This window comes from Salvelinus alpinus, chromosome 2 (genome assembly GCF_045679555.1).
Source record: "Salvelinus alpinus chromosome 2, SLU_Salpinus.1, whole genome shotgun sequence".
NCBI classification, from domain to species: Eukaryota; Metazoa; Chordata; class Actinopteri; order Salmoniformes; family Salmonidae; genus Salvelinus; species Salvelinus alpinus.
The window spans coordinates 105592702-105606170 of NC_092087.1; the positions used below are offsets into that span (position 1 = coordinate 105592702).

Sequence of the window (13469 nt, forward strand, 5' to 3'; positions counted from 1 at the left end):
GTGTCTCACCCTGCGGTTGGTGAAGATGTTGTAACACTCTTTAATCAGGACGGTCTTGATCATGCTTTTGTCCATGATACACAGAACAGGCTGCCTCCCATCATAGATCCTTCACAGAGGAGAAACACACATGGCTTTAACCACTATATATACACCTACATGGTACAGGCTGCCTCCCATCATAGATCCTTCACAGAGGAGAAACACACATGGCTTTAACCACTATATATACACCTACATGGTACAGGCTGCCTCCCATCATAGATCCTTCACAGAGGAGAAACACACATGACTTTAACCACTATATATACACCTACATGGTACAGGCTGCCTCCCATCATAGATCCTTCACAGAGGAGAAACACACAGGGTTGGGGAGTAATGGATTTGTAACGGATTTCCTCCTCCTCTTCATCCGAAGAGGAGGAGCAGGGATTCGACCAAAACGCAGCGTTGTGAAATGACATTATATTTATTTAAACAAGACAAAAAACGAACTAACTTGATACTAAACAAAATAACAAAACGATGTAGACAGACCTGGACGTAAGAACTCACATGTAACGAAGAACGCACGAACAGGAAAAATGACTACACAAAACGAACGAACGGACAAACAAACCGAAACAGTCCCGTGTGGCGCGACAAACACAGACACAGGAAACAACCACCCACAACAAACAATGTGAAACCACCTACCTTAATATGGCTCTCAATCAGAGGAAACGTAAACCACCTGCCTCTAATTGAGAACCATATCAGGTCACCCATTAACCAACATAGAACACATAACATAGACTGCCCACCCAAACTCACGCCCTGACCGACTAACACATACAAAAATAACAGAAAACAGGTCAGGAACGTGACAGGATTACATGTAAGGGATATTTTTTTAAACGGTAACTGTACATAATCAGAAAAAAAATATTATAATCAGATTACAGATATTTTTGAAAAACTACATGATTACTTTGAGGATTACTTTAAATTCAGAAAAGATGTTAGCGAAAAAATATCTTTGACACTTGTCTGTTTTCTCAATGACATTCAAATCAGCATTGAAAAGAGGTGCAAGTTTAAAGTTGTTTAATAGTATTATTATATACAGTAGTGTTGGGTTCTGATTTCTTGACTTATGAAATCATGAAATATACTTATTCCTGTCACTGAGGGAGAGAGGGGAATTAATCATGTTTACATTATGTCAGGATATGTTATTGTTATCAGGGATCCTATGGGGGGAGGAAAGACACAGTCTGGTACCAGTCACCATGACAGCCGTGAGTTGGGGAGGAGTGAGCACTTTGGGGCAGAGGTCAGATGAAGTGAGGAAGAACAGGTATCACTAAGGTTCTGTCTAGAAACAGAGATGTATTGGCTGTTCAGATGTGTAGGAGGAGACTCAGCGTAGGAGAAAGGGTTAAAGGGAAAGTAATCTAAAAGTAACTGAATGTAATCAGATTACATTACTGAGTTTGGGGTAATGTTGGACAGGTAAAACTAGTAACTGAATGTAATCAGATTACATTACTGAGTTTGGGGTAATGTTGGACAGGTAAAACTAGTAACTGAATGTAATCAGATTACGTTACTGAGTTTGGGCTAATGTTGGACAGGTAAAACTAGTAACTGAATGTAATCAGATTACATTACTGAGTTTGGGGTAATGTTGGACAGGTAAAACTAGTAACTGAATGTAATCAGATTACGTTACTGAGTTTAGGGTAATGTTGGACAGGTAAAACTAGTAACTGAATGTAATCAGATTACGTTACTGAGTTTGGGGTAATGTTGGACAGGTAAAACTAGTAACTGAATATAATCAGATTACGTTACTGAGTTTGGGGTAATGTTGGACATGTAAAACTAGTAACTGAATGTAATCAGATTACATTACCGAGTTTGGGTAATGTTGGACAGGTAAAACTAGTAACTGAATGTAATCAGATTACATTACTGAGTTTGGGTAATGTTGGATAGGTAAAACTAGTAACTGAATGTGATCAGATTACGTTACTGAGTTTGGGGTAATGTTGGACAGGTAAAACTAGTAACTGAATGTAATCAGATTACGTTACTGGGTTTGGGGTAATGTTGGACAGGTAAAACTAGTAACTGAATGTAATCAGATTATATTACTGAGTTTGGGTAATGTTGGACAGGTAAAACTAGTAACTGAATGTAATCAGATTACATTACTGAGTTTGGGTAATGTTGGACAGGTAAAACTAGTAACTGAATGTAATCAGATTACGTTACTGAGTTTGGGGTAATGTTGGACAGGTAAAACTAGTAACTGAATGTAATCAGATTATGTTACTGAGTTTGGGGTAATGATCGACAGGTAAAACTAGTAACTGAATGTAATCAGATTACATTACTGAGTTTGGGGTAATGTTGGACAGGTAAAACTAGTAACTGAATGTAATCAGATTACGTTACTGAGTTTGGGGTAATGTTGGACAGGTAAAACTAGTAACTGAATGTAATCGGATTACATTACTGAGTTTGGGGTAATGTTGGATAGGTAAAACTAGTAACTGAATGTAATCAGATTACGTTACTGAGTTTGGGGTAATGTTGGACAGGTAAAACTAGTAACTGAATGTAATCAGATTACGTTACTGAGTTTGGGGTAATGATGGACAGGTAAAACTAGTAACTGAATATAATCAGATTACGTTACTGAGTTTGGGGTAATGTTGGACAGGTAAAACTAGTAACTGAATGTAATCAGATTACGTTACTGAGTTTGGGGTAATGTTGGACAGGTAAAACTAGTAACTGTAACAGATTACATTTAGGAAGTAACCATGCCAACACTGGAGACCCAAACATTTAACCACCTATTATAAAACTACATAGAAAAAAAAAAAAAACAGAACTCACCCCCAGATTTTCCCATACTTCTGAAAGCACTCTGTGTCAAAGTTAGTGAAACCCTGGAGAGAGAGAGGTAGAGAGAGAGAGAGAGAGAGGTAGAGAGAGAGAGAGAGAGAGAGAGAGAGAGAGAGAGAGAGAGAGAGAGAGAGAGACAGAGACAGAGAAAGAGAGAGAAAGAGAGAGAGAGAGAGAGAGAGATTTGATTTTTAAGTACTTTTATTTGTCAGAAACTTTTCGCACAACCTTTTACATTTGTCTAAAACAAGTTACTACAGATGGTAGTACAAGCTAAGAGAAGCATTTTTTATTTATTTTTTCCCCTTCAAAAACCCAACAGTGCTTTGTATTGCAACACAAATATACACAAACAATAGTCAACTTAAAGCTTATCCTCAAGCTCTTTTTCATACCAGAACTGCTGGTAAAATACATTATTTTGAGACTTGGCCTTTCTGTGCATGCTTCTTTGATCCATGGTCCTTATCCACCGACTTAATGACTCCCACAGCAACAGTCCGTTTCAAGTCCCTCGCTGCAAACCGACCTAAAGGAGGGTAGGTGAAGAAACTCTCCACACAGAGGGATCTGTTGAGGCTCATCTTGACAGTGGCAGCATCACCAGACTGCAGTGTCTGGGGAAAAATCCTCCAGCTTCTTCCCTGTGCGACGGTCAATCTTCTCCCTCAGCTCTGCAAAGCGGCAGGTCACATGGGTGGTGTGGCAGTCCAGTACGGGAGAATAGCCAGTCTTGATTTTGCCAAGATGATTCAGGATTATGAGCTGTGCCACAAAACTGTTTACATCTGAGGGAGGGTCATGCTGGGCGTTCCCCGCCACATCACCACGGCGGAGGTTCTTTACAGACACGTTCTTGATGTTGTTGAAACCCACGTTGTGGCCAGGCCCAGCCATCTGCAGACCCTCGTGGTGCATCTCAATGGACTTGACCTTGGCAGTCAGCTTGGCGGGAGAGAACATCAGGGTCATACCGAGCATCAGGATCCCCCTCTCAATCTTCCCCACTGGGAAGAAGCCCACTCCTCCAATCTTGTATACATCCTGCAGGGGCAGCCTCAGAGGCTTGTTGGCAACACGCACTGGTGGATGGATGGAGTCCAGGACTTCAAGTAGAGTTCTCCCATTTGCATGCCCTTGTCCGCTCTTGACTTTAGAGCCTTTGAACCAGGACATTTTCTGAGATGGGGCAAGCATGCTCTCACCGGTCCAGCCAGAGATCGGAACAAAAGGCACAGCAGTGGGATCATAGCCTATTCTTTTGAGGAAAGTGCTCATGCTTTGGACCACTTCACCAAAGCGCTTCTGGTTGTATGGTTGCTCAGTCACATCCATTTTGTTTACAGCGACAATGATTTGCTTGACACCAAGCGTGTAGGCGAGCAAGGCATGCTTCCTGGTCCGGCCATTCCTGGAGATACCAGCCTCAAACTCCCCCTTGGCCGCAGACACGACCAGGAGGGCAACATCAGCCTGTGATGTCCCTGTGAACATGTTCTTGATGAAGTCACTATGGCCTGGAGCATCAGTTATCATGTTAGTGTATTTGTATGTGTTGAATTTCAACATTGAAATGTCAATGGTAATTCCCCGCTCCCTCTCAACTTTCAGTTTGTCTAACACCCAGGCATATTTGAAAGAGCTCTTGCCCATCTGGGCTGCAGCCTTCTCAAACTTCTCAATTGTTCTTGGGTCGACACCACCGCATTTGTAGACCAGGTGACCAGTGGTGATTGACTTTCCGACATTAAGCCTTTTCTGTTTTACCACTTCCAATACCCAAGCCCTCCCACTCCTGTCCCCTCCCCCATCAACATTGAGAGAACCCACCCTCCGCACCTCCACACAGAAAAGAGAAAGGAAAAGCAGAATACACCACAGAGAAACCAAAGAGGAAAAAGACACCCTATGAAGCATGATCATCATCATTATTTAATTTTTTTCTTATTAACCTTACCACGTTTCCCACCACCTTTTGCTGCTGTAACAGCAGTAACAAATTTCCTCAAGCGAAACCGCTTCTTCTCACTCAACTGGTCCAACCCCACCGTCTTCTGTAACATCACAGCTGACCTCACAAACTTATCAACATCAAAATATTCTGCCAATTTGACAGATTTCCCAAAAGTCTGATCCAGAAAACCATTTACCTCCTCTAGATCATAAATTGAGTCCTCACCAGCTGCTATCATATCAAAAGAGATATCCATTTCCTTCTCCTGATCCTCCTCAGCTGAGGCCACAGACCACTGACTCCCCTCTACCACATCCCTTTCAACACTCCCCATTTGCACCCCATCACTCGTACCAGGCATCTCCTCCACTACCTGGGAGATTAGCTCCACATGAACCCCATCCTGTACTCCATTACTCGTAGTGGGCATCTCCTCCACTACCTGGGAGATTAGCTCCACATGAAACCCCTCCTGTACTCCATTACTCGTAGTGGGCATCTCCTCCACTACCTGGGAAATTAACTCCATATGAACCCCCTCCTGTGCCCCAGTACTCGTACTGGGCACCTCCTCCACTACCTGGGAGATTAACTCCATATGAACCCCCTCCTGTGCCCCAGTACCCGTACTGGGCACCTCCTCACCAGTCTGAGGAACTGGCTCTTCAGATCCATCCTTGCCTTCTACAACAATATTTTTCTGCTGCATAATATTTCCCTCTAATACAAGTTGCAAACTCGTGGCCTCAACACAGATAACTTGTTCCTCGGCAACAGGTGCTTGTGGCTGCTCAACCACTGTCAGCCCACCTCTCCCTACATCAGTGGGCCCAGGCGTTATGATGACCACCTGCGCCCCTCCCTCTGCCTTTTCCTTTTTCGGGCAAGCATGTCGCTTATGGCCAACATCCCCACACTCAAAACACCGTTGACTACCCGTACTAGCATAAGCCATATACAGTCTATTGTCATACTTGACTTTAAACGATATCTCTAAAGTCTGCTCCGGTGAGTCCAAAAACATAAACACCTGTCGCCGAAACGACATAACCTGTTTCAACGCCGGGTGTTTGCAACCCAACGGAACAACCTTAATTGAGCTTGCAAACTTCCCAAAGCGCAATAACTCGCGCTCCAATAGCTCATTTGGAATAAACGGTGGTACATTTGAAATCGTTACCCTTGTTGACGGAGAAAAAAGCGGCGTAACTTGAATAAACATTCCTTTAAGAAATACGCCCTGCTCAACCATACGATCAACAAGGCGCTCTTCTTTAAGAAATACCACCACCGCTTTGTTCATCCGTGACGCATAAGCAATATTCTCATATCCTACCTTCTCTCCTACGGCGACCAGAAACTCCTCCACCGTGACAGTGGCTTCAGTAACACACCTAAAGCCGTGCCGAAGTGACAGGGACGACGTCCCCATGTGGGTCGCCATCCCTGCCAAAATCAAGGTAATTTCGATACGAAAAAAAAAAACTAAAAAAACCTAAATACTTACTTCTACCACACAAAAAAAATTATAATAATCTTAATCATGCACAGAAAAAAACAAAGAATGCCACCAAGAAAGAGAAAAACGAAAGAAAGTTCTGAATATCTAACTCTACACAACACACGCACTCCCTCGATCATACACTTCCCAGCATGCACCAAACACTCCCAGCATGCAGAGAGAGAGAGAGAGAGAGAGAGAGAGATTGTATTGTATTGTTTTACATGGGCAGAAAATAACACTCTACTTTAAAATTTGAGAGAGATGTTTATTCTGAATGTGTACTAACCTTTTTATACTCCATCATTGTGCCAAAGTAAGGTAGGGGTTTGGGACCAGGGATACCCATCTTAGTGAACACACCATAGGGCCAGTACCCATACCTGTACACACACACACACACACACACACACACACACACACACACACACACACACACACACACACACACACACGTTAACTAGTAATACGTTATAGAGAATTAAAGAAAAGGACCCCTAACTAAGCATTTCACTGTTAGTCTACACCGGTTAACTACGATGCATGTGACAAATAACATTTGATGTGAAGTCCTTACACTACAATGAGGGTGATGAGGAGGGCCAGGAGGGTCCAGGTCTCAGCAGAGAAGTATGGCAGAAAACCCATTATCTTTCCTCCGGTTCGGCTCCCTGCTGCTTCTGAAAACAAAGGCTCCGTTTTCTCTCAGGCTCGTTCGAGTTCACTTCTCCGATGGTCTGACAGGTTTTGAGTTGTTTTTTTCTGTCCGGTTCTAGTGTGGTTCTTCTGTGCACGCGACAGATCTCGACTACCGACCGTTGCTGCTCTCCGTACTCTGTTTGAGACCTTGCAGGTTACAAGTGATTATTGTTTCCCGTCGGAAAAACACCTGTGTGATGCTAGCTAGAATAAGGATGAGCCACAATGGAATTTGCGGTTCGACTTCAAAATAAAAGTATCATACTGAAACTGATGCAAACGGATAAAAATAATGTAATAATGGCAGATTTGGACAAGATAATGCTGAACAGGGTTAGAATGTTGTTATATGACTTCAACAAAAGACAATAAGTAGTTAATTTGACACACAAAACATAGTTGAAGTAGCACTGTGGCTGTATCAGAATTGCATTGGGACAGACTTCTATTGCACTGTACAGCGTCACCTCTGGATCTTGGGTCCATGAAATGTGAAGAGTTTACACAAATATTAGCATCGTAGCTCTTATTGCAGGACTTTAACTGTGGGAAATCACCTCACAATTCCATACGTTTATTTAAAAAATAATAACCTTTATTAAACTTGGCAAGTCTGTTAAGAACTAATTCTTATTTACAATGACGGCGTACCCCGGCCAAACCCAGACGATACTGGGCCAATTGTGCGCCGCCCTATGGGACTACCAATCATGGCCGGATGTGATACAGCCTGCATTCGAACCAGGGACTGTAGTGATGCCTCTTGCACTGAGATGCAGCGCCTTAAACCGCTGTGCCACTCTGGAGCCCTGTACATTGCGATATGAATGTTCAATAGGCACTATAGACTGAATTGTGAGGTGATTTCCCACAGGTAAAGTCCCGCAAAAAGAGCTGCGATGCTAACATTTGTGTAAACTCATTATAATTGTAATCTGTGGGTGTCAATGAGTAGGCTGGTACCCCATGTCACGAACCCAAGACCCATAAGGCTGGTACCCCATGTCATGAACCCAAGACCCATAAGGCTGGTACCCCATGTCATGAACCCAAGACCCATAAGGCTGGTACCCCATGTCATGAACCCAAGACCCATAAGGCTGGTACCCCATGTCATGAACCCAAGATCTATAAGGCTGGTACCCCATGTCATGAACCCAAGATCTATAAGGCTGGTACCCCATGTCATGAACCCAAGATCCATTAGGCTGGTACCTCCTGTCATGAACCCAAGATCCATAAGGCTGGTACCCCATGTCATGAACTCAAGATCCATAAGGCTGTACATTGAAGGTCTGTTTCAGTCCTGAAAACTATACATCCACAGGGCATTTTATTTGGTGTCAAATTAACTAATTATTGTCTTTTGTGGAATTTATATAACAATATTCCAAACTTGTTTTTGAATTATCTCGTCCCAATGTATCAAGATTCCATTTGTATCCATTTGCATCTGTTTCAATGGGTAACTTTTATTTTGAAAACCGAACCGCCGATTTTACTATTGTTGCTCAGGCAAATGTTGGTCACAACACACAGGCAATAAGGAGATAGGAGGGAGACTGTGTGAGAGGTGAAAAGCGAAGCAGGGATATTTATTCTTCTTTTTGTACTTTAACTATTTGCACATCATTGCAACACTATGTGTAGACATAATATGACATTTGAAATCTGGATGTGGAAAAGTGTTCATCTGGATATTTACTTTGGTCGAAAGGAAGGTTAAAATCAAAAACACAATAACAAGCTAACTCACTTTCTCGTTACATAAGGAGCCTCGCGTGCGCACATACACGCGCGCGTTAACTCCGCCTGACCCGACACAGCCACTCAGCTGTAATCGTCAGTCCTGGTGCCGTGCCAACAGTAACAACACAGCATTTTCCACTCACAACAGTCAATCACAGATCGAACAATGAGCCAGATGTTTCACCGGATGGATACATCTGAAGCATCCGGTTGGTATTTCAACTCCAAATATGGTGATGAGAGGAAGTCCAGTGGCCGTCAGTGGGAGAAGACGGAGCGAGATTCTCATTGATGAAACATAATATCTCAGTAGGTTTTCTGTTTCCCAAACTAGAATCTGTTGTCAACTTTAGCCTTTGCCCAAGTTACAAAAAAAATTGCGTTGTTTAGGATGAGTGCAAGGGCGAATTGAGTCAATGCACACATTAACCTCACAGAGTAGGTGTTCCCTAACGGAAATCAAATCAAATTGTATTAGTCACATGCGCCGAATACAACAGGTGTAGACCTTACATTTAAAGGCTTACTTACGAGCCCCTAACCAACAATGCAGTTTCAAAAAATACAGATAAGAACAAGAGATAAAAGTAATTAAAGAGCAGCATTGAAATAACAATAGTGAGACTATATACAGGTATAACCGATGTGAAATGGCTAGCTAGTAAGCGGTGGTGCGCGCTAATAGCGTTTCAATCGGTGACACTCGCTTTGAGACCTTGAAGTAGTGGTTCCCCTTGCTCTGCAAGAGCCGCAGATTTTGGGTAACGATGCTTCGTGGGTGACTGTTGTTGATGTGTGCAGGATGTGTGCAGAGGGTCCCTGGTTCGCGCCCGGGTTGAGGCGAGGGGACGGACTAAAGTTATACTGTTACACAGGCAGGTACCGATACAGAGTCAATGTGCGGGTGCACCGGTTATTTGAGGTGGTATGTACACATAGATAGAGTTATTAAAGTAACTATACATAGATGACCACAGAGAGTAGCAGTGGTGTAAAGAGGGGTGAGGGGGGTGGGGGGGGGGGGCACTGCAAATAGTCTGGGTAGCCGTTTCACTAGATGTTCAGGACAGGCCTCTTGGACCTAGACCTGGCGCTCCGGTACCGCTTTGAAGCTCTCAACGTGCTCCACTGCAGCCCCGGCGATGAGAATGGAGGCGTGTTCGGTCCTCTTTTTCCTGTAGTCCACAATCATCTCCTTTGTCTTGATCACGTTGAGGGAGAGGTTGTTCTCCTGGCACCACACGGCCAGGTCTCTGACCTCCTCCCTATAGGCTGTCTCGTCATTGATCAGGCCTACGACTGTTGTCATCAGCAAATGTAATGATGGTGTTGGAGCCATGCCTGGCCGTGCAGTCTTGAGTGAACAGGGAGTACAAGAGGGGACTGAGCACGCACCCCTGAGGGGCCCCAGTGTTGAGGATCAGCATGGCGCATGTGTTGTTACCTACCATTACCACCAGGGGGTGGCTCATCAGGCAGTCCCAGGATCCTTAGCTTATTGATTTGAGGGTACTATGGTGTTTAACCCTGAGCTGTAGTCAATGAATAGCATTCTCACATAGGTGTTCCTTTTGTGCAGGTGAGAAAGGGCGGTGTGGAGTGCAATGGAATTTGCATCATCTGTTGATTTTTTGGCGCGGTATGCGAATTGGAGTGGGTCTTGGATTTCTGGGATGATGGTGTTGAGGTGAGCCATGACCAGTCTTTCAAAGCACTTCATGGCTACAGACGTGAGTGCTATGGGTCGGTAGTCGTTTAGTTAGTGTTCTTGGGAACAGGGACTATGGTGGTCTGCTTAAACATGTTGGTATTATAGACTCGGACAGGGAGAGGTTGAAAATGTCAGTGAAGACACTTGCCAGTTGGTCAGCGCATGCTCACAGTACAAGTCCTGGTAATCTGTCTGGCCCAGCGGCCTTGTGAAGGTCTTACTCACATCGGCTGTGGAGAGCGTGATCACACAGTCATGTGGAACAGCTGGTGCTCTCATGCATGGTTCAGTGTTATTTGACCCGACGCGAGTGTTAGGGTTCGTTCCTTACGTCCTTTTTTGTCAATCATTGGTTCATTGGTGAAATTAGCATTATGACAATATCTTTAATTAAATCATTCAAAAACCTTTATTAATGCAATTGCAGACAGAAGTTGACAAACAGGAACATAGCACGCATGTTTCTGAGTAAGTTCTGCCTCAAACAAAAGGTCTCCAGTGGTTTTATTAAACCCTAAGTCGCGCCCTAGTGACGTCACTGCCTATATCATCCTCTACTCCTGGGACCAAAACCATGCCTACAAAGCTGTATAAACAGGCCCTTTATTGTTAGCTAAACACTTAGCAGTAAATGTCCCCTTCCCCCAAAGTTTACCTAGTCTTATCTCCTTCACTCCCCTGTTCTGTCTAAGGGCCTCTTTATAATGAGGCAGAGAGAGAGAGAGAACTAAAATACAAATGTAGAACAATACTAAACTTCTACAATGAATATATATGGTCCCGTGTGGCTCAGTTGGTAGAGCATGGCGCTTGCAACGCCAGGGTTGTGGGTTCATTCCCCAAGGGGGGACCAGGATGAATATGTATGAACTTTCCAACTTGTAAGTCGCTCTGGATAAGAGCGTCTGCTAAATGTTAATGTAAATGTATATATTGTTAATCCGTAGTCTAAAACCCTGTAACTGTAAGGAGGGAGGGGTTTTTTAATCCCTCCCTTTCTATTAATAAAACATAAGCATAATACATTATTCTAATACACCAAACATTTGGGTACAACCCTTTTTATGACCCCTGGGTGAACCCGACACGAGCATAGAAGTAGTTTAGCCCGTCTGGGATCCTTGTGTCACTGGGCAAGCACTTGGCTGTGCATCCCCTTGTAGTCTGTAATGGTTTGCAAGCCCTGCAACATTCGACGAGCGTCAGAGCCGGTGTAGTACGATTTGATCTTAGTCCTGTATTGATGCTTTACCTGTTTGATGGTTCCTCGGAGGGCATAGAGGGATTTCCAATAATCTTCCGGGTTAGAGTCCCGCTCCTTGAAAGCGGCAGCTCTAGTCTTTAGCTCAGTGAGGATACTGCCTGTAATCCATGACTTCTGGTTGGGGTATGTACGTATGGTCACTGTGGGGACGACATCATCGATGCACTGATTGATGAAGCCAGTGACTGATGTGGTGTACTCCTCAATGCCATCGGAAGAATCCCGGAACATATTCCAGTCCTGTAGCTTGGCATCTGCTTTATCCGACCACTTTTCTATTGACCGAGTCACTGGTGCTTCCTGCTTTAAGTTTCCCTGCATTAAAGTCCCCGGCCACTAGGAGCGCCGCCTCTGGATGAGCATTTTCCTGTTTGCTTATGGCCGTATACAGCTCATTGAGTGAGGTTTTAGTGCCAGCATCGGTTTGTGCTGGTAAATAGACAGCTACGAAGAATATAGATGAAAACTCTCTTGGTAAATAGTGTGGTCTACAGCTTATCATGAGATACTCTACCTCAGGCGAGCAAAACCTTAAGACTTCCTTAGATATCGTGCACCAGCTGTTGTTTACAAATATACATAGACCGCCACCCTTTGTCTTACCAGAGGCTTCTGTTCTAATCAGGCAATACAGTGTATAACCCGCCAGCTGTATGTTATTGTCATTGTTATTGTTATTCTTTCGTTTAAATGTTTTACTCACGTCGGCTGCAGTGAAGGAGAGTCCGCAGGTTTTGATAGTGGGCCGTGTCAGTGGCACTGTATTGTCCTCAAAGCGAGCAAAGAAGTTGTTTAGTTTGTCTGGGAGCAAGACATCGTGGTCGGCGACGGGACTGGTTTTCTTTTTGTAGTCCGTGATTGACTGGAGACCCTGCCACATACCTCTTGTGTCTGAGCCGTTGAATTGCGACTCCACTTTGTCTCTAAACTGACGCTTAGCTTGTTTGATTGCCTTGCGGAGGGAATAGCTAGACTGTTTGTATTCGGTCATGTTTCCAGTCACCTTGCCCTGATTAAAAGCAGTGGTTCTCCCTTTCAGTTTCGCGAGAATGCTGCCATCAATCCACCGTTTCTGGTTTGGGAATGTTTTAATAGTTGCTGTGGGTACGACATCGCCGATGCACTTGCTAATAAACTCGCTCACCGAATCAGCGTATTCGTCAATGTTGTTGTTTGACGCAATGCGGAACATATCCCAGTCCACGTGATCGAAGCAATCTTGAAGCGTGGAATCAGATTGGTCGGACCAGCGTTGAACAGAGCTTCCTGTTTTAGTCTCTGTCTATAGGCAGGGAGCAACAAAATGGAGTCGTGGTCAGCTTTTCCGAAAGGAGGGCGGGGGAGGGCCTTATATGCGTCGCGGAAGTTAGAATAACAATGATCCAGGGTTTTACCAGCCCTGGTAGCAAAATCGATATGCTGATAGAATTTAGGGAGTCTTGTTTTCAGATTAGCCTTGTTAAAATCCCCAGCTACAATGAATGCAGACTCAGAATATGTGGTTTCCAGTTTACATAGAGTCAGATAAAGTTTGTTCAGGGCCATCGATGTGTCTGCTTGGGGGGGATTTTAATCGAAGAGATAATGCGGTCTGCATTTGATTGTGAGGAATTTTAAGTCAGGTGAACAGAAGGACTTGAGTTCCTGTGTGTTGTTATGATCACACCATGTCTCATTAATCATAAGGCAT

General features: G+C 44.0%; 1 protein-coding gene and 1 pseudogene across 1 annotated transcript in view; both read right to left on the bottom strand.

The window, feature by feature from the left end:
- The window catches only part of LOC139547701 (cytochrome P450 3A27), a 38797-nt gene extending 31517 nt beyond the window's left edge, over positions 1-7280 (bottom strand). Inside the window, exons 1-4 of the mRNA XM_071356702.1 lie at positions 6934-7280; positions 6646-6739; positions 2893-2945; positions 10-109 (exon numbers count right to left, since the gene is read on the bottom strand). Of these exons, the coding sequence (XP_071212803.1) occupies positions 10-109; positions 2893-2945; positions 6646-6739; positions 6934-7004 (318 nt within the window). The 5' untranslated portion in view covers positions 7005-7280. The remainder of the gene's footprint in view (positions 1-9; positions 110-2892; positions 2946-6645; positions 6740-6933) is intronic.
- LOC139547708 (elongation factor 1-alpha-like) lies at positions 3144-4647 on the bottom strand (annotated as a pseudogene).
- Positions 7281-13469: the final 6189 nt, after the last annotated feature.